Here is a 21,876-nt window from a genome sequence, read left to right as displayed (position 1 = left end):
TCCAAGAAGAGGGAGGCCAGACTTACACACAATATTCCAAAAGTGTAACCAATGTCCTGGACCTATCCTCCTTCGAAATTAAAATCACACAACACCAGGTTATAGTCCAACAGGTTTATTTGGAAGTACTGGCTTTTGGAGCACTGCTCCGGAGTATACTCCGCAACCACGTGAAGGAGCAGCGCTCCGAAAGCTAGTGCTTCCAATTCAACCTGTTGGATTATAACCTGGCGTTGTGTAATTTTTAATTTTGTGCACCCCAGCCCAACACCGGCACCTCCAAATCATATCTTCCGCCAGACAGTGCAGCATTCCCTCAGTGCCGACCCCCCGACAGTGCGGCGCTCCCTCGGTGGTGCACTGAGACAGGGTCAGCCTTTATTGTTTTGAGAGTCGGAACCGGAATGTGAAATACACACCTTTCTAATTCTGAGCGTTTCTACTGAACAGGACAATGAGCTGTTGGATTTTAATCTTTATCCCAGACCCCTCATTATGGGAGTGGGGGGGTGGGAGTGAAGAGGCATGCGAGATTTCGCTTCAGTCAGGATCGCCGCTGCCTGGAGATGTGCGCGGCCCCGCCTACGCGCGCGTTGCTGGAGTTTGGCTGGCGTGTGCCGGGGGCGCGCACGCTGGCGTTGCGGTCGCCGCTGCCTGGAGATGTGCGCGGCCCCGCCTGCGCGCGTGTTCCTGGAGACTGGCTGGCGTGTGCCGGGGGCGCGCACGCTGCGGTTGCGGTCGCCGCTGCCTGGAGATGTGCGCGGCCCCGCCTGCGCGCGCGTTCCATGAGGCTGGCTGGCGCGAGCCGGGGGCGCGCACGCTGGCGTTGCGGTCGCCGCTGATTGAGTCGGTGCCCTCGTCTTTCGAGGCGCTGCCGGGGGCCGAGGGGCTTTCGATCGGATCCAGTGTCGACCGTTAATCCCCCCTCCCCCCCCCTCTCTCTCCCTCCCCCTCCCCCTTCTCCCCGGTCACTCACCGCCAATGGAGACGGGAAACTGAGGCCGACAGAGGCGGGAATCTGCAGGAGCCCCGCGCTCGGATTGCGGACCGGGGTCCGAGCCCGGGGTCTGGGCTCCGCGGGCCGGGCTGGGCCCGGCTGGGCTCGGGCGATGATGGTTCGCGGCTCGGGGCGGGCGGCTGCTGCCCGCCGCTGTCTGGATGCGGAGTGAGGGCGGCCGCTCTCCCATTGCCGCCGGCTGGCACCCGCCATGGATAAACTGACCATTATTTCAGGATGTCTCTTCCTGGCCGCCGACATCTTCGCCATCGCCAGCCTGGCCAACCCTGACTGGATCAACACCGGGGAGTCCGCAGGTGGGTGCCCCCCACCCCCCTATCCCAACAACAACAACAAACCTGCACCTCATCCCCCACTCTCATCCAACATCCCACCCCCCCCCCCAAAGATTCTTCCTATCAAATCGTTTCCCATCAACGCCCTCACCATCTCCCAAAACATCTCACAACATCCCGAATCCTTAACCGTATCACTGATAACTTTGATGTTTTTCTCTCTGTGTCTGTTCTCTTGCCCTAGGACTGTGCCCAAACAGTACCTTGTGTGCCCTCAATGATAAGATCAATGTCCCCCTTTCTCCTCGGTCCATCAACATCCCATTCCTTCTCTAGCAGCCTCCCATTCAATTTGTCCTCACCTCTGCCTCTTATTGTTCTATCCTTTGCCTATTCTTTTTCCCTTTCTTGCTCTGCTCTGGATTTCTTTCACCCAATTTTTCTAAATGAATGACACAATGCACCGATCTCTGATTTTCTGTGAAAGATAGAACACCCTGTGACTTAATTATTTAACTTGTAAACTAATCAAAGAGAAATCATTAGTTCCAGTGTATGATGTAAGTTGTAACATTTGTTCCTCCTTGCTTCAATGTACATCAGGTTAATTTTAGAATTGCCTGCAATAGGAGCTTCTATCACAAGTGTTGTCTTGGAGAAGGAAGCAGGAAACCTTGTGTTGCACATGTTGGAAAGGAAGCTTTTTCAACTCTGTTAGGATAAATCGGAGCCATTTGGTTTGAAATGTTGCAGTGGCTGATCTATTTTCAAATTGTATGCATTTGTTTTGAGAGGTGTGAAGTTGGTTAAAGTATCTCATGCATTGAATATTTCTAATGTGTGATTCTTTGTTTACAATTTTAAAAGCAGTCTTGTCACACTTCCATGTTGTTAATCAAGCTGAAGTGTTTCTTGGTATAAAAGAAGTTTTAAAATGAGGACTTGGTAGTATCTCGGGTAGAATGCGATACCCAAATTGATGTGAACAGTCCCATCTTATTAAAAACCAAATATTTTTGTTTACAGAACTTTTAAAATGCTGCCAAATAGAAGAATTTGAAAGGAAAGCAGGAACAGTTTATTAATAATACATACGGTATGCTTATTAGATTCAAAGATTGCAATACTGCTAAATTTATGAAAAGTACTAGATTTTTACAAATAGTATAATGATAACAGATATTTAAAACATCATGTGTCTGTCACTACAAACATTTGTTAATTTAGAAATTCTAGTTTTACTTCCAGACTCCTGGAGGTTTTGGCATTTGAAAAAAAACTGTAGTTTTTTTTTGAAGAAATGAAGTTAGCATAAATTAGAGCAGATACCAGCTCATCTGTGACCTATTGTGGCTTTTGGGACAGGTAATATCAAGATCATTCAGCAGTGCAGTTGCACTGCACCTGGTTTTATTTAATTAAAATACAACAAAATCTTGGTACAGATTTGTTTTGCATTAATTTTTTGTGGCAATACTTGTCTCAGTGTTGGCACTCCTACGTCAGAACCCTGCTGTGAGTCTTAAGAACATAATCAAGGCTTAAAAATCACACGACACCAGGTATTGGTCCAACAGCTTTATTCGAAGTACGAGCTTTCGGAGCACTGCTCCTTTGTCAGGTAGCTGGTGGAGTAGGATCATAGGACACAGAATTTATAGCAAAAGATCATAGTGTCATGCACTGATGCAATATATTGAACAACCTAAACTACTGTTTAAAATATTGCATCAGTATATTACAATGATCTTTTCTATAAATTCTGTGTCCTATGATCCTACTCCACTAGCTACCTGATGAAGGAGCTGCGCTCCAAAAACTTGCACTTCCAAATAAACCTGGTGGGCTATAACTTGGTGTCATGTGATTTTTAATTTTTGTCCACCCCAGTCCAACACCAGCACATCCACATCATAATCGAAACTGACAGTCCTGGGGGAATACTGCAGTCAGACATTTTTGGATGAGATATCAGATTAGGGTTCTATCTGCATCAGATGTACATTACTGATCTGAGTACACTATTTGAAGAATGGCAACCAATGTCTGCTGTCCTGCTCAATATTTATGACAAAACCCAGTTGAAATGTTTAGCCCATTGCTGTTTGTGGCTCTTGCTGCACATTTAGTGCGTTGTCCCATTTACCTGAAGCAGAACAGCAACTTCACCTCTCAAGCAATTGCCTGAAAACTGGTTTGGGAAAACCTGGAGGTGTAAAAGACATCAGATAAATATTTGCATTCTCATTCTGTATTTGCACTGAGAGTTCCCTCCACCAAGTGTTTTCTATTGGCATTCTTTGTGTTGTTTCTTCTGCATCTTCAGAATGATTGAGGGGCTTTGAGTGGGTGGACTAATTTTCATGTAAGTTGCTTATGTGTACTGAGTATTTTGCCGATTAAATGTTTCAGCGGTCCAGTTTAAATGGCTGTTAACCTATCCGAACAACTGTGTGGTGCAATCAGTAACCATAGCAATCTCTCAAATTGTAATGTTAGTAGACAGCTCAGCGTAGCTAATGGATTTCCTTTTAGTTTATACTTGGAGATTTATAATATGTAGGTAAATCGTCCTTTTTTCGTGCAATCCAAAAGTCTTTTATTTCATTCTGCAAAGTTGACAGTTTGGAAATTTAGGTAAATGATTCTTTTGAAATGAAATGTTAATTTTTAAATTGATTCTAATCGTGCCTTATTTCAATGGTGTTCTTTACATTAGCCACATCTGGCTAATTGGGAACCCAAGTGTGGCTAACTACATTTATGATATTTAATCAATAATCAGTGAGAAACCAACACTATTGTTGGTCATGTCGTCTAGATACTCATTTACACAGCATATGCATGTGCCCTGTATTCTTTCTGTGGGTTTGTTGATGAAACAATAAGGTGCAAAACAGTATGCAAGTATTTTTTTCAGAGTCAGAAGAAAATTAGTTTAAACCTGTACAAGATTTTAATTCACTGAATGGTCTTCTGGGCTCCCAATCTGCGCTGTTTTTTGACCACAGAAGTGCACCTCTGATTTCTTTGCTGTGTTTTGGTTCCTGCTGTCTCATGCTGCACCCTATTTTCTGTAAAATGGTGGATATGGATAGTGTAGGGGAAGACATTGTAAACTAAAGTTGGTGTGAAAAAGCTGTAAGGAGTATAAATTCGACTTGTGTTCTTTGAATTTTTAAAGGCTGAGTGGTGGTCTGATTAGATTAGATTCCCAATAATATGGAAACAGGCCCCAAGTCCACACTGAACTCTGAAGAGTAACCCACCTAGACCCATTCCCCACATTTACCCCTGACTAATGCACCTAACACAGTTCACCTAACCTGCACATCTTTGGGTTGTGGGAGGAAGCTGGAGCACCCAGAGGAAACCCACGCAGGCACAGGGAGAATGTGCAAACTCCACACACACAGTCGCCTGAGGCTGGAATTGAACCCGGGTCCCTGATGCTGTGCAGCAGCAGTGCTGACCACTAAGCCACCGTGCAGTCCCTTATGATCAAGGTACATAAAATGTTTTGATAGAATCAGTCAAGCTTTTTCCACCCACTAGGCCATCCAACAATAGGGGCATAATCTTAAAATTGAAGCTAGGCAATTCAGAAGTGAAATCAGGGAGCATTTTATTACATAAGGTCAGGTGGAAATCCAGAACTCTATCCCCAAAAGCTGTGGATGTTGAACTAATTTGATCAGCCCTTCCTGAAGAAAGGCTTATGCCCGAAACGTCGATTCTCCTGCTCCTTGGATGCTGCCTGACCTGCTGCGCTTTTCCAGCAACACATTTTTCAGCTCTGATCTCCAGCATCTGCAGTCCTCACTTTCTCCTAATTCGATAAGCCATGTTTTGGTTGTATGGTGGAACAGGTTTGAGGGGATAAGCAGCATTTCCCATTTCAATACATACTTCGAGAGAAGTAAACCTCTAAGTTGTAATTTAAGAAGTGTACAAAATATTTTGAATGATGGCCCAAAAAGCTTCTATCCTTACTGTTTGATTCTATCAAATTATGTTTTCTGTCACCTGAAATACTTGAGAATCACTTCATGCTTTTTCAAACCATAGGTAGTTGAGTCGTTTTATGGGAAGAGAAATTATATTTTTATTCTTTGCATTTATGCAGGGTTTCACATTGAAATCTCTCAAATTGCTAAATAGTTCATTTTTTACTAAGTGCAGTATTGTATTAGTAGCCCTATTTGATTTCTGATTGCATATGTTATTCTAGACAAATAATTTCAGCTATTCCACAACTAGCTAGAATTTAATACATCTAGATTTTCAAATGGCTAGAAATCACTAGATTAAAGTCTTTTTTTTTAACTTTGTGTATACCTGCGATTATGTGTAAACATTTATTATTGTGATTGCATGAATTTTCATCAGTAGCACAAAGCAAAACAACCTAGCTCAGCTACCAGGTGTACCACTTGACCTTTTTGAATGTAGGAAGTCTAACTGTACCGATATTTTACAAAACCTGAGCTAATCAGCAGTTGTAATTTCCAAAAGTACCAGCAGGTCTTTTAATTGTGCAGTTTTATTGAGCTGACTTCCATAATCTTATCTGATAGATTTAGCACCTGCATTTTTTTTTGCACTTATTCTAAAGGCTTGATTTTTGTATTTGACCCATATCAATAATCTGTGAAAACCTTTACTTCCAATTAAGTCGTCAATTCTTTGGGTTTGTACCATTTCCTTTAAATTATTTTGCATATCCTATTACCACCCAATAGTGTGTTCCTCTTTCTTTTCTTCGATTTAATTTCAGATTTGGTCTTTTAAATCTTTTTGTGCAGAACCTGTTTTCAGATTGTTCCATATGAGATTCTGTTGTCAAGATAATTACAGGCATGAACCTATGTCCAGTGACACAACTATCCTTGTATTTTGTGCACATGTTAGATTAATGAAAGAATGTGATTTTTAGTGTCAACTCCAGCATCAGTGCTATAGAAACAAGATAATTTATAATCTACTGCAGCCTAATTAGCCTCAAACAACCTGACGTGCTATTTTACTGGTACCTATGTCTGGAATGGGATCTCCAGCTGCTGAACTCAGAGAAGCCCTTGTTTCTTGGTTTCTTCAACTAGCAGATCATTTTCTACTTGTGTTGAAGTCAGAGTTGACAGGGTTGACATAATCCATGTTTGATAGTGTGTGATGGGATTGCTTTTCCATGTGTGCAGTTTCCTGCATACTTTGCATTAATTTTAAAAATAAGAAAAACGTTTTGTTTTATGTTGCAGTGAGAGTGTAGCCCAATTTACTGGCTAGATAGTCAAACTCGAATGCGTGCAGAAAAGAGGTGAAGTTGGATTTCATTTTGCTGTGTCTCTGTTGTGATGTTCTGGACAAATTTGGTTTGCATTCGTTACTTCTGAGCTGATAGTGGAGACTGAAGGTTAAGCGATTTGGGTGTGGTTGCCCTAAGTTTGTTACTTTTTTTGTTTGGTTTGTGGTTAAACCGATATCATTTGCGAAAGGAAATTGAAATTGTATTCATGAACATGAGACAGATTAAAGATTGTCTTAAAGAGTTGATACTGCATTTTAACATGAAAAGAATATACAGGAACCTCTTGTAGAATCCTGTTTGCTGATCTGATTGCAAGGTTAAATTTCTCCTTTGTGTTCTCTTCCTGACAACAATCTAAAACTACCTTAAGAGATTTCACCAATTTTAATTCTTGGTATTTCAATGAACTCAGAAAGGAAAAGCATCAATTTAAAATTTGGATTCTAGTTTGACCAAAAGATTTGAAACCAGTACTAGGGCTGGGTTTTTCCAGCTAATTGGAATGCTTTTTCAAAAGTGCTGACACAGGCACGATTGGCTGAATAACCTGCGCTAGTGTTGTATAATTATGAGGAATAAAATTAAACAGCCGAAATCTCACTGCAGATTGTAAAACCAATGTCGCTCACATGAGATTGCTTGCCTCCAGAGCAAGAGCAATATGCCCCTTCATCCTGCAGACAGATTTAAACTGGCTCCACTACACTCTTGAAAATCATTACAATTGGTCATATATTTACTGTCTTTGCTGCTGATTTGAGTGCACCCATGATGTAAGATTTCTGTAGTAATATTCCAATATGGATGAAAACAACCAGATGTGAATTGCTCAGTGCAGCTGCTTTATTAGCAAGATATTTCAATCCAGGGTCCTGTTGGAAATCATGTGGAACTCTAATTTTATTGATTCTTTTGCCAAAATGCACTCAGGCAATTGCTCATTCATTTGTGTTTGCACCAAATGTTATTAATTTGACTTTGAAATGTCTAACACAATAATTCAATAACCAACTGTTCTGCCGTCTGTGCTGAAATAGAATATGAGGAATTGCTAGACTTAATTTCAATTGCCATTGCTTTTTATGAATGATTCTATTAACTGATTTCATAGGAGGCCACAAATGCATTTTTGTGCATTCTCAATGTCTTAATATTGCTAGGTATCAATCACGTCACTGTTACCATAAATCATGTATTTAGGTTAGCTGTTTGGATTCTCATTAGTGGTCAGTTCCATTTGCTCTTCTATTGTAGTACATCAAAGCTGCAATTTATATCTCTTGACAGTTTTCAATTCTTTACAGGATCTGTGTTTCACATGGTTAGAGTTCAGTGTACTTGTCTTCCAGATTCTTGGGCAATTTCATGCTGCCCTTTTCAACAATTTTCCAACATTTCAATAATAAGCATTTTAAAATGACTTTGGGCAGTTGCAATCTCAGTGTAAAAGAGATGGTAGCATTTTGCAACTGAGTGGACAACTGCTCTAATGTTCTTGTATATTAGCTTAGATTAGATTCCCTACAGTGTGGAAACAGGCCCTTTGGCCTAACCAGTCCACACCGACCCTCTGAAGAGTAACCCACCCAGACCCATTTCCCTCTGACTAATGCACGTAACACTATGGGCAATTTGGCATGGCCAATTCACCTGACCTGCACATTTTTGGATTGTGGGAGGAAATCGGAGCACCCGGAGGAAGCCCATGCAGACATGGGGAGAATGTGCAATCTCCACACAGACAACTGCCCGAGGCTGGAATTGAACCTGGGACCCTTATGCTGTGAATAAAATAATGCACTAACATGATGGACAAATATGTGAAATTAATGTTGTGGTTTGTTAATTGAAAATTATTTTACGGTTGGACGTGATGCCCCAGTCCCTGGAAGTCAGGAACTACCCTTCACAAGATTGTTTGCATCTTTGGGAGCAATTGCCTGTTCGCCCTAGAGGCAGACTTAAACTGGCTCTATTATACTTCTGAAAATCATTGCAATTGTTTGTTTATTTATTCTGTCTTTTCCGCCAGAGTAAAATCGCTCAACACCAGGTTATAGTCCAACAGGTTTATTTGGAAGCACTAGCTTTTGGAGTGCTGCTCCTTCATCACCTGATGAAGGAGCAGCGCTCCGAAAGCTAATGCTTCCAAATAAACCTTTTGGACTATAACCTGTGTTATGATTTTTAACTTTGTTCACCCCAGTCCAATACTGCCACCTCTAAGTCAAGGTAAAAATGGAGTGAATTGAAAACACAGGGACTCATGTTGTTTTGCACAGCCTGCTGTTTGTGCTATATATGAACACTGCAATACTAGCATCGTTAGCATTGTAAGGAGACTTTTTTTTGCAGATTCTGTAAGGAATCGTCACTGGTCTGTGAACCTTGTTTCCTCTTTTATGTAATGGCTATAAAACTCATTTTATTCCAAACCGCACATTTTAATTCTCTGAAGAAATTAGGGTCATTTCCGGCATTCACTGTCAATGTGAAACACTGCTAGGCCTAGATAGCACAAGCTTAGTACTCCAAGCTACTCCTGATTTATGGCAGTAAGGTGCTTAAGAGTCTCCATGACATGTTGCTTTCCACTGGAACCAATTATCTTGCCTCTTTGTTGCACTGGAGTCATTAACTTTGCTCTGATAGGATAGCTGTAACATTATATGATACTTTTTCTGGGATTGAAGTGTGTGTATGTATAGTGAAACAATTTTTTTGACATAAATTTCTAAAATGCATGAAAATTTAGTCAACCTGAACTACTGACGAATTTTCGTATTTAATCAGAGTTTCACTGGTCTCCTTTCCCTCATCTGTAGAAATCTCAAAAATAAAAATTGTTACATTTGGAGGTAAAGCATAGTCTTTGCAGAATTTTTCTTGGAAGCAATCACCTTAGAATTCAATTAGAAGAAAGGTCTCCAATATAAAAAGGAAGCAAGATATAGAAACAGATTACAGTTAAACCATTAACTGAAGATTGTTTTGCGCAGAGCTGCTTCCTGGTGGACAGAAAGAGACAGAAGTTGAGACTGATGTCAAACCCTCACTCTCAGCAGGAAAGTTGTAACTGGTTTAATATTTTGATTTTTTTTGTATTTGTTAGTGAATTGAGCAATTTACTCTAAGCAAGAAAAAATGCTCTACATATACAAGAGGGCATTCAGAATGTGGAAAAGAAAACTTTTTATGAATGTGTATGTTTAACCTTAAATTTTGGACTATATCCTTACTAGTTATTAAATCAAGGAATCAGTTTGGTTAGAGGCTGATATTGAAAATAAATCTTAAAATTGTAAAGGAAAAATTAAATGTATAACTTTATATCTGCAGTAAAAATGACGAAATGCCTTTTTGAACTTAGTTGCATTTTTTGGTTGTTGGCCTTTGTCAAAAGCCATCAAAGAACATGTCATTAGATGTTTTGATAACCCAACTTTTTAGATAGGATTACTTCAGAACTATAATTTGGAGCATAAGATGTATACACCAGATGTGACCCACACGCAGAATAATATGCATGAGATTCCTTTTGATGGATGTTTATCTTTAGCCTAATATGTTTCTATATGGGACTGGAAGGAAATGTGATTCTTACTACTGGAAAAGGACCAATGCTAATCTGTTATTGGTAATGGTTTAACTGCATTTATTTCCGGGTTTTAAAATCAAACCTCAGTGCAGGTTTCAGTTAAGCTGGCCTTAAAATGTGTGAATAGTGAGAGTGCATAGTTCAAAGAGATCATTCTGATAAAGCCTACTTTAATTTTGAATTGAAAAAAGATACAGATCATAATTAACCAACATAGTTTTAACAGTATAATTCACTTCAGTAATGTTTTAGGGCCAAAGTAATTACTGAAATAGTAATGTATTGATTTATTTGCAGGGATTTCTTTTTAAAATTGTATCATACATAGAGGGAAAGAAAATAAGCATTTATATTGCACTTTTCATGACCACTTAACCCTTTAAAGCATTTGCTGTAATAACATAGGAAATATGGCAGCTATGCAGGCCTGTGGATTACTTTTCAGGTGAAGTTAGAGGGAGGGACTGCAAAATTTAAAACAGAAATCCTATGTGAATTATTGATAAGTATTAAAAATTAGTTATAATTTTGCCACTTGAGGATATTATGTATCTGCAAGAAGCATGTCAATGTTTTGGAGTTACAGCTGGCAGAGCGATTGAGTAATTACAATTATAAGTGCTCAATAGCACAAATAAATTATAAACGCAAACAGTATTTTACTTGCTGTGAAATCTGTCTGAAAGGGAAAAAAGAAAAATTACTTTTCAAAGGAACCTGGTAACTGATTAATGGCTTAACTTTCATGGTCTTTACAGATAAGATGTTTCCGATTTCTTTAATTGTTTTATGTGTTTGGTTTCTCTTTAAAAGGCAAATTTGTGCTTCCTCCACATCAGTTAGTTGGCCTTTGGACTTTAATCTGTGATCTAGTTGGAGTCCAGTGGACATACCTACTTAAAACCACAACTGTTGTCTTCTGAATATATCATGGTTCATTATGTCTTAAAACAAACTCTGACTCTCCATGTTCCTTTAGATTCTTTATATACTTGTAACCATCAAACACTTTCACTTTTGTCATTCTGAAGTACTTTCACAATCATTACACTGCATTCAGTCTTTGAATATATTTAAGGCTGAGATGGATAGACTTTTGGTGAGATTTTTTACCCTTCATAAGGACAATTCGGGATGAGCAATAAATGCTGGTCCTACCAGTGACATCCACATCCTATGTGTGTTTAACGGAAGTAATTAGGAAGGTGGAATTGAGGTAGAAGCTCAGGTTCATGAATGATACAACAAGCTCAACAGGCTGTATGGTCCACTCCCCACTCTTTCATATGTCCTTTACAGTCTTGGAAATGGTCACTTAGCCAAGCCATAGCTTTAGGGAAATGAAGAAACAACTACCATCCTCTAAGGTGTTGGCACAGTATGATCCCAAGCAAGGCCTGCTATTGACATGTGATGCCTTCCCATACAGCACTGGGATAGTATTAGCTCATAGGTGGCCCAGTAGAGAGGAACACCCAATAACTTAAGCATCCAGGACTTAGGCTAATGCAGTCCATAAATACACCCTGATAGCAAAGGAAGGTTTGACTGTCATATTTGGAATCAGGAAGTTCAATCATTCTCTTTAAGGATGTAAGTTTGTAATGATAATGGGCCACAAACCTCTGCTAGGTATACTTACAGAGAACAAGGCAGTGACACCTTTCACGATAGGCCAAACTGAGCAGTGGGTTCGAATGTGCATATAATTGTCAGTCGGAACACCAGGGAGGCTAAGTAGCAAATATGAATGCTTTGAGTCACCTCCCACTGGTGGATACACCACTTGTGGTACGGCATGGGAAGAGTCCATAATGGTTTTAAATTTTCTGGACACATTTCCAGTAAAAGCTGACAATATCAGACTTTGGAAGCAGAAAGATCTGGTCCTGGAAAACCGAAGCAGCTGGTGGTGATGTGGGAAACCAGAATTTAAACCTTTTTGCATTCTGAGAGACCAGATCACAGTAGAGGACAGCATATTATTATGGGGAGCAAGAGTCAAAGGTCACTGCCAGATACTGACTGAACTCTACTAGGGCTGAAAATGTGTTGCTGGAAAAGTGCAGCAGTTCAGGCAGCATCCAAGGAGCAGGAGAATCGATGTTTCGGGCATGAGCCCTTCTTCAGGAATGATGAAGGGCTCTGGCCCGAAACGTTGAATTTTCTGTTCCTTGGATGCTGCCTGACCTGCTGTGCTTTAACCAGCAACACATTTTCAGCTCATTCAGAGTGTTTCAAAGATGAAGATGTTGGTGAGAAATTATGTCTGGTGGCCAGGATTGGATACAGACATAACCGCGTTGGTAGGGTAGTGCCCAGAATGCCAATAAGGACAAAAATTATCAGCAGCAGTTTCCCCACATTCGCTGGAATGGCCTGGACTCCGTTACACGTTGACTATGCAGGCCCTTTCACGTGTTCTATGTTCTTAGTCATCGTGGATACCCACTCAAAATGGCTGACAGTGCGTAGAGTTCATTCGTCAAACATGGGGATGCTTATAGAAAACTGCATGCATCTTTGCAATACACTCCCAGAACTGTTGATCACAGATAATGGGCCATCAGTTACCTGGAGGGAATTTGAGTATTTCCTGAAGTTAAATGACGTTTTACATATAAGGACAGCTACATACCATCCATCATCCAATGGTCTGGCAGAAAGAGCTGTCCAAACTTTAAAGGCAAGCTTAAAGAAATAGCGTACAGCTTCTCTAGATACCAAACTGTCCCGGTTCCTATTTGATTAAAGGACCACCCTTGTGCAACTACAGGGATAGCTCCAGCAGAGTTGCTAATGGAGAGAAGACTCCGTACCAGGTTGAAACTGATCTTCCTGTACCTGGGGAAGGGGAGGTGAAACAGCATCAGAAACACTAATACCGGACACAAGACTCCGCTAAGCTAGAGAAATCTTTTACCCAGGGGATGAAGTTTGGTGTAGGAACCATGGTAATATCCCTGTATGGGTAAAAGGAATGGTCAATAAGAGGTCACGTCTCGTGATATATAAACTTCAGTGCGACGGTCCTGAACAAGCACATGGACCGTGTGAAAGCTGTAAACTCAAATGGTACAAGAACAAAACATGCCTGGCTCCTTGACAGCCTTTTTGACTGTTCTGGAACCTGTGGGATCTCCCTCTCCATCAAGTGTTGAAGCAAACGGAAGGCAGTGGCCTAGTGGTACTATTCATCCAGAGAGTCCGATAATGTTCTGGGGATCCAGGTTTGAATCCTTCCACAGCAGTTGGTCGAATTTGACTCCAGACCCACAGTAATGTGGTTGACTCTTCAACTGGACTTAGGGATGAACAATGAATGCTGGTCTAGCCAGCAGCACCCTCAATCCCTTGAATGAATAAAAAAAATCAATATGGAACTTCCTCAAGCTTTGTGGAAGGCTGCAGCTTCAAACTGATTTATTCTTAGTGCCAACAGCAGTTGATCAGATGTAGTATGAACAGGGCAGTTTCAGTGGCAGTGGGACAACTTTGGGCAATTGATTCAGTAAGTGGTTTCTGGCTCCATGGAGCACTTGTTCATGTATTTGTAACTGCCTTTGCTGCATTGCAAATGGTTTCATCAATTGGGGTGCAAAGTTGTGGCAGTGAGAAATGACATCAGTTATCAACATGTTACATAATATTTTAATATTATTTTCTTGATTCCTTTTTTTCATCTATTGTATGATTTTTAATATATTCAGAAGAACAGATTTAGAAAGTAAAGTTCCTTAAGTGACAAGGGGAGATTGTGGAGACAATAAGGATGAGGAACATTGACAGATAGTTGAAATCTCCTAGTATTTCTTTTACCAGCAGGTATCCTATTTTTAATCAATTTAGAATAGATAATACAACCAAAAATATGGATGTTTTCCACATGAATTAAATTCATGTGGCAACCCACGTTTTCTGTTAAATGTTTTAAAATAAATATAACTCTCTGTTGAAGGTTGTTATACCTCTTTAGCCACAGACTGTGTGTGAGAATGCAGGAAATTGATGTGTGCAAATAAGTAAATTTCTGCTTGTGTCATGACGGTACTAATTCATCCACAAGGGTGGTCTCATTAAAACAGGAGTCATAGTTGAAATGCTTTGTAAGGATGAAATATCGACTCCTTCCAACCATGAGACTTTTAGTGATCTGAGTGTTACTGCAAACAGACAAATGTGCTGCAAACCAAATGCTTTTATTTCCAAAATAAACCTATTGGACTATAACCTGTTGTGTGATTTTTAACCATAGAAGTAGACAAGTGATATGGTACTTGGCTGTTTGTTTTTGCAGCAATGTTCAATAAAGAGCAGTAGGCATAGATATCCTTGCAATGCATATGAATGTAGATGGAATATCAGCCACTGTTAGTCAATTCATGTGGTAGCATCTGTTCCTGATTCTCTTGCTTGAAGCTACAGTTTAGAGTTTTCTTTTCTGTTTTTGAGTTGTCTGGAAAATAGATAAGTACCATTGCAAAGAAGAGTGAGCCTTAAGCGGTGAATAAAGTCTTGTAATTGATTTGGTGGTTGCAGATCATGAATGTAATGGGTTATTATGAACTGCCTTTTTGTTCTCTATTACCTGTGTATCATTAACCCATTAGCTGGGATTGATTTTATACAGCCAGTAGCAAGCTGGGATTGATTTTATACAGCCTGTGGCAAGCTGTTATGCATCCATCTCTCTTGATGCTTCAGCATTGGAAGCAAATACTGGAAAAGAAGGGAATGAAACACAAAAGCAAAGTTGACCTTTGAAACTCAAATCCGGTGCATTACTCGGCTAAGTAATTGTTAACCAGTATTTCAACTCCATTTGCCTGCTTTTGTTTCATATCTCTTGTTCCCTTTTCTTAGTCGATGCCCTTCAACTTCAGTCTTGAAAATTTCAGAACTGATCTTCAACGTCCTTGCCTCGTGACGCTGAGAATTCAAGGTTCATACCACAATTGAACTGCATTAACTCAATGCAGCCAATCTTACTGAAATTATACTTCCTTGACTCTGCTCCTGTCACCTCTAGGGCAGCCAGCTAATCTTCAGTAACAGCTGCCTCCACACTTCCTTCCAACTCTAACCACATTGTCTATTGACACAGGATTAGTCTCAAGCTTTACTCTGACCATATATAGTCCGTTATTTTAACCTGAAACTGTGTGTCAAGTTGCCAATTTGATAAATAATGGTTGCACTAAAATTCCAAAGGTCATTGACCTGAGGTGTTAACATTGTTTCTTTCACCACGGATGCTACAGGATTTTCTGCTTTTATTTTAAATATTCCCTACAGTTTGAGAGCAGAAAGTTTGAAGTTGATACTTTTGCCTAACCTAACAAAAAGGTACACACTTTCCATTGGCTCTATCCCTCTCATTGTTTGCTTATCATTCCCAATGTCACTGAAACATTGTCCCCATTATCTTTAACTCTAAATTTGCTTGATTTCTCCAGTACCTTTCTTGTGGCTTCCATCTAAGTTAACTTTGCCCATATTTCTGACTCATTTATCCCAACCCATACAGAATTCTGCTTGTCCAACAGTCCAAACCTTCAGACCTATCTTGGCTTCTTGGTGAATTGAAAATATAACCTTCTCTTGTGTCCTCCACCTAATCATCTCTGCTGCCATCTCCAGTTCTCAACTATGCCTGCCAGTTTGCTCTCCCCTCCCTCTGTTACAGCTTTGGTTGTGCATCCCTCAGCTGTGTAGACCATAATGTTTGAAATTCTCTCCCCAAATGCCTTCCTCCTCTATTTGAGTGAAAGAGACGGGGAAGCAAAGCCACATTGTTAAAAAGGCTTATATTAACTTGATGTTCAGATACCTATTTGTAAACACACTCATACGTAGTTATTGATTAAACGGTACTTTAAATTATTTTACAGTTAACTAACTAGTAATTTACATTCTATCATATTGGTAATTGATAACCATTCACCTGTCAAATTAACTTGGTAGAACATGAATGACCACCACATTTGTGAATAAAACTCATTTTATGACAACGGATATTTCATTGGAGTAAATTTTGCTCTGACCTGATTTGCAGCGGCCTTGTAGTATTGATTTTCCTCCCTACCTCATACAACCTTCCAATAGTCAATATTCCTCTAATTACTCAGACCTAGGTCTTGGAATACCCTCTTTAATTCTCTGCTGTTCCATCTCTGTCCGCCTTTTAAGATGCTTCTTAAAACCTGTTCCTTTGATCAAGCTTTCCTTCTTTCCTAATGTCTCCCCCTTAGGCTTAGTTTTATCTGTTCATGCTCCTATATATCATCTTGGGATGTTATCTTCAATGATTTTGTAAGTACTGTTCAAATGTGAGATTTGTTTTTGTTAACTCCTTTATCTTTAAGGTGGCACCATAATAAGAAAGTGCACAGTGTCTTATTTGAGGATGCACTGTGAATTTATTTTCCCAAAGGATTTAAAATGATACATTTATTTGGATAATAGTTTTGAATACAGGCAGTTAATCTGTATTATTGTTCTGATGTTCTCATTCCAGTCAACTCTATTTTACTCCAGATTGCTTGAGTGGGGCTGTCAGTTTATTTCCTCTTCCCCTCATATGTGTAGCCTTTAGAATAGAATTGCTTTTGTTCAAGAAACTACATAGATCAGGAACCTGGTGTAAAGTGGATCAGCAGGATGATGAAATGTCTATGTTTGATCTCTTGCATTTTACAGATGCTGCTGCTTGATTTAGTTTGATATAACTTGCAGGCAATTTTAGAATTTGAAAACTGGTTGATATTCCGATATCTTGATTATGGAATGTTACCTAACATGATTTAGCTGTTTTTTTCTCCTTGTACAAAGTACTGTCTGTGAATGTAAAAACGCAAACTCTTTGGTCTCACCCAACAGACTCGTGAACCATTAATCTTTTTCACTCGGTCATTTAACCATATTATTAAGACTTGCTGTGCAGAAGATGTAATGATATATTTGAACTATTGAATTTCATTACACTATAAATCTCAAATTATTAGCCTTAATCATTGCTAGTTTTGTCATCTTTTGCACTATTTTGCATTGTGGAATATTATTGCTGACTGTTAATTGGATTATCTCCTGCGACCACTGGCTGTTTGCTTAACAGTCACAGTGATTCAACGTTTAAGGCCTAGAGTTGCATTGCATTTGAGGTTGATCCATAACCTGGATATGGCTATGCATTGTGATGTGTTGCCTTGTAGATGCGAGCTCTAACAATTGAATCAGAGGGAAATGAGAAATATGTTTGCATCATGAGTTATGACTTGGATGCACTGCATCAAAGGATGATGGAAGAAGACTCAAGAGACAAATCAGACATAAACTTGAAACAGCATCTCAGCCACCACCTTGAATGTACATTTCCTCTGTAACCAGTACAATAACCAGTATACTGTAACCAGTATTATGGAGAAGGTGCACTGCAGCAAGTAATCAAAACTTTTTTAGTAGCATCTCCCAAGACTGCAATCACCGAAAAGAATGAGAACAGCAGGAGCATAAGAACAACATTACCTGCAAATTCCCTTCCAAGTTGAGTGCCCCTCTGATTTGGAAGTACATAGCTATTCCTTTTCTGTCATTAGGTCAAAATCCATTGGCAACAGCACTTTGAGTGAACCTGCACCACATGGAGTGAAATAGTTCAAGGAAGTGGCTGACAACTGCCTTTTCAAGAGCAGCTAAGAGTGGGCAAAAGATGCCAATGACATTGACATCCATTGAATGATTTTGAAAATAATAATTTGCGGGGCTAAGGAAAGAACATAGGAGAGGGGCTATTTGAGTAGATCTTTCAAAAGGCCAGCAGAGACGTGAGGTTGAATGCTCATCTTTTATGCTCTATATGGTTCTATGATGTGAGTGAGGGAGAGTATTGATATGAGCTGAAAAATGTGTTGCTGGAAAAGCGCAGCAGGTCAGGCAGCATCCAAGGAGCAGGAGAATCGACGTTTCGGGCATAAGCCTTCAGGAATGAGAAAGGTGTGCGAAGCAGGCTAAAATAAAAGATAGGGAGGAGGGACTTGGGGGAGGGGTGTTGGGAATGCGATAGGTGGAAGGAGGTTAAGGTGAGGGTGATAGGCCAGAGAGGGGGATAGGGGTGGAGAGGTCGGGAAGAAGATTGCAGGTCAAGAAGGCGGTGCTGAATCCGAGGGTTGGGACTGAGATAAGGTGGGGGGAGGGGAAGTGAGGAAGCTGGAGAAATCTGCATTCATCCCTTGTGATTGGAGGGTTCCTAGGCAGAAGATGAGGTGCTCTTCCTCCAGATATCGTGTTGCCATGGTCTGGCGATGGAGGAGGCCAAGGACCTGCATGTCCTTGGCGGAGTGGGAGGGGGAGTTAAAATGTTCAGCCACGGGGCGGTTGGGTTGGTTGGTGCGGGTGTCCCAGAGGTGTTCTCTGAAACGTTCCGCAAGTAGGCGGCCTGTCTCCCCAATGTAGAGGAGGCCACATCGGGTGCAGCAGATGCAGTAAATGATGTGTGTGGAGGTGCAGGTGAATTTGTGATGGATATGGAAGGATCCCTTGGGGCCTTGGAGGGAAGTGAGGGGGGAGGTGTGGGCGCAAGTTTTGCATTTCTAGCGGTTGCAGGGGAAGGTGCCTGGAGTGGAGGTTGGGTTGGTGGGGGGTGTGGACCTGACGAGGGAGTCACTGAGGGAGTGGTCTTTCCGGAACGCTGATGGGGGGGGGGAGCGAGGGAAATATCCTTAGTGGTGGGGTCTGTTTGGAGGTGGTGGAAATGGCAAAGGATGATACGATGTATCTTGAGGTTGGTGGGGTGGTAGGTGAGGACCAGTGTGGTTCTGTCCTGGTGGCAATTGGAGGGGCAGGATTCAAGGGCAGAGGAGCGGGAAGTGGAGGAGATGCGGTGGAGAGCATCGTCAACCACGTCTGAGGGGAAATTGCAGTCTTTGAAGAAGGAGGCCATCTGGGTTGTTCGGTATTGGAATTGGTCCTCCTGAGAGCAGATGCGGCGGAGGCGAAGGAATTGGGAATATGGGATGGTGTTTTTACAGGGGGCAGGGTGGGAGGAGCTTCCTTTTTTAGGAGATGGAAGCAGGTCTGAAATCAAAAGAAGTAAAATTTGTTTGGACATTTTCCAAGTTTCATAGTTCTGAACTGATTTAAGCAATAATCAGTTTGAGTCCAAATTAACAGATGTTAATTGATTCATATGCTTGATGGCAGTAATTCTTGTAATGTTTCTTCAATTATATTATACAGCACAAAAGCTCAATCTGAGTTTGTTGGTATTATTCGTCATCTGTGGTAGTCAAATGCCAAAAGTCCTTTTTAAATGCTTTAATCATTTGTTTAGCATCTTAAGCTGCTGATTTTAAGTACAAATTACAAAATAGGGCTGGCCTATGTTCTGCCTGTTTAATTCATCACATGGAATGGGTTATAAATGTTTAATTTTTTTGCTTCAATGCTGAGTTTTATTGTAATGAAAGTCTAGTATTTATGTAGTGCCATTCATGATGATTGAATCATGAAAGTGCTTTATGGCAACTAAGTACTTTTTTGAATGTTAGTCACTATTGTAACAGGAAGCCCATTCGCGTATTGCAAGCTGCCACAACAAGCAAGATTAGAGACCAAAAAAACTGCAGGTGCTGGAATCCAAATTATACATGTAGGAGGCTAGAAGAACATTGCAAGCCAGGTAGCATCAGGATGACAGTGATAAGTTGTTTTTCTGATATTGATTGAAGAATAAATATTGGTAAAGGATACTAGGGAGAATTTCCTACTGTTCCTTTGAATATTGCCATGGGATCATTTGCACCCACTGTGCAGAAAGAGCTTGACTTAACATTGTGCCTGAAAGACAGCACCTCTGACTGTGCTGCATTTCCCTCAGCACTGTAGTAGAATGTTCTGCTGAAGCTCTGGAGTGTGACTTGAACCTGGAACTTTGTAGCAGAGACAAGGTTGCTATCAACTGACCCAGACTGAGAGTTTAAATACTGTTACTTTTTCTCCCTGTTTTATGTGTTTTGACACTTAAATGCTGTCAGTGTGGGATCTTTCAAACCTGCCTTGTTATTGATAAATTTACATATTTTGCTATTAAACGTTGAGTGTTAAGCTTACTTACTAAGACATGTTCTACATTTGAAATATACAAATCAATCATTCTTTAGCTTTTCAACTTGCCTTAAGTCAAAGAGTGCTCATTTCTATACAACCTTCAAAATCTGTTATGTCCTGTTATCTTTGATGCACAGCTTCACCACAAAGTTCACTCCAAGTCATCATGATACTGAGACAGGAAAATAAAATGTCTCACATCTCTGAAAGTCACATGTGCTATGCCTTTGTAAAATTTCTCCTGTTTTCACATCCCAACATGATCATGTCTTTCCCTATATCTGGAATCTCCTGCAGCCCTATAACTTGAAGAGAAACATGAGATGCTCTAAGAGGGATGTATGGTTGGTTTTGGAAGATAATGCATACAGTGTGAGGAAGAACGAAAACTAGATACCAGATAATAGAAGGCAATGACTAGTAATTCAGCTGTGGAATTCAGAAGAAATGCATTTACCTAGAGTGTGGTGAAAGCACTCGACTACTACAGGTGGTGTACTCTTGAGAATATTCTAGGCAAATGACGTAGATAAATTTAAAGGAGGCCAGGATAACCACATGAGGGAACAAGAAATAGAGTTCTGTTGATTGAGTCAGGTGAGGAATGATGGAAGGAGGCTTGAGCAGAGCATGTTTTTTTTATTTCAAAAATATACTTAAATTAATTTGATGGTCTGTACAGTTGGTCATGCCATACATATATAAACATTTACATACAGAGATCAGAATTTATCATTTTTATATACAGGTCTGAACGTTTTTCACTCATATGCCCATATATTTAGCTGAGGCGTCAGCAGAGCCCAAATGACTGCATGGGCCCCTGTTCTTCTTAGGCAGGCAGATGTTACACGGTAGTCTTTCCCCACTGCGCCTTGGCGGCAGCTGCCCCAAGCTTCAGCATGTCCCTCAACACGTAGTCCTGGACCTTGGAATGTGCCAGTCTGCAACACTCAGTCGGGGTCAACTCTTTCAGCTGGAAGATCAACAGGTTTTGGACCGCACAGAGAGCATCCTTCACCAAGTTGATGATCCTCCAGGCACAGTTGATGATCGTCACGGTGTGAGTCCCGGAGAACAGACCGTAGAGCACGGAGTCCCATGTCACGGCGCTGCTCGGGATGAACCTCGACAAACACCACTGCGTTCCTCTCCAGACTTCTTCTGCGTAGGCACGTTCCAGAAGGAGGTGTGTGACAGTCTCGTTCCCCCCACAGCTGCTTCGAGGACAGCGTGCGGTGCAGCTGAGAGCTGCGTGCATAAAGGATCTCGCAGGCAGAGCCCTACTCACCACCCGCCAAGCCATGTGTCTTGGTGCTTGTTGGAAAGTTCTGGCAATGAGGCATTCTGCCAAATGGCTTTGACAGTCTGCTCAGGGAACCGCTCGATAGGATCTGCCATCTCCTTTTCCCGAAGGGTCTCGAGGACACTACATGCTGACCACTTCCTGATGGACTTGTGGTCAAAGGTGTTTTTCTTCATAAACTTTTCCATGAAGGACAGGTGATACAGAATGGTCCAACTACCCTGAGCGTTCTGCGGCAGCGAGGCCAGGCCCATCCTTCGCAACACC

At 41.0% G+C, this 21,876-nt stretch overlaps 1 protein-coding gene across 1 annotated transcript in view; it reads left to right on the top strand.

Annotated features, from left to right (window-relative positions):
- Positions 1-837: 837 nt before the first annotated feature.
- Positions 838-21,876, top strand: part of LOC132825393 (uncharacterized protein C16orf52 homolog B) — a 110,649-nt gene continuing 89,610 nt past the window's right edge. The window contains exon 1 of the mRNA XM_060840608.1: positions 838-1,314. Coding sequence (XP_060696591.1) covers positions 1,209-1,314 — 106 coding nt within the window. The 5' untranslated portion in view covers positions 838-1,208. The remainder of the gene's footprint in view (positions 1,315-21,876) is intronic.

Source organism: Hemiscyllium ocellatum, chromosome 20 (genome assembly GCF_020745735.1).
Source record: "Hemiscyllium ocellatum isolate sHemOce1 chromosome 20, sHemOce1.pat.X.cur, whole genome shotgun sequence".
NCBI classification, from domain to species: domain Eukaryota; kingdom Metazoa; phylum Chordata; class Chondrichthyes; order Orectolobiformes; family Hemiscylliidae; genus Hemiscyllium; species Hemiscyllium ocellatum.
This window is presented reverse-complemented; position numbering and strand designations above follow the sequence as displayed.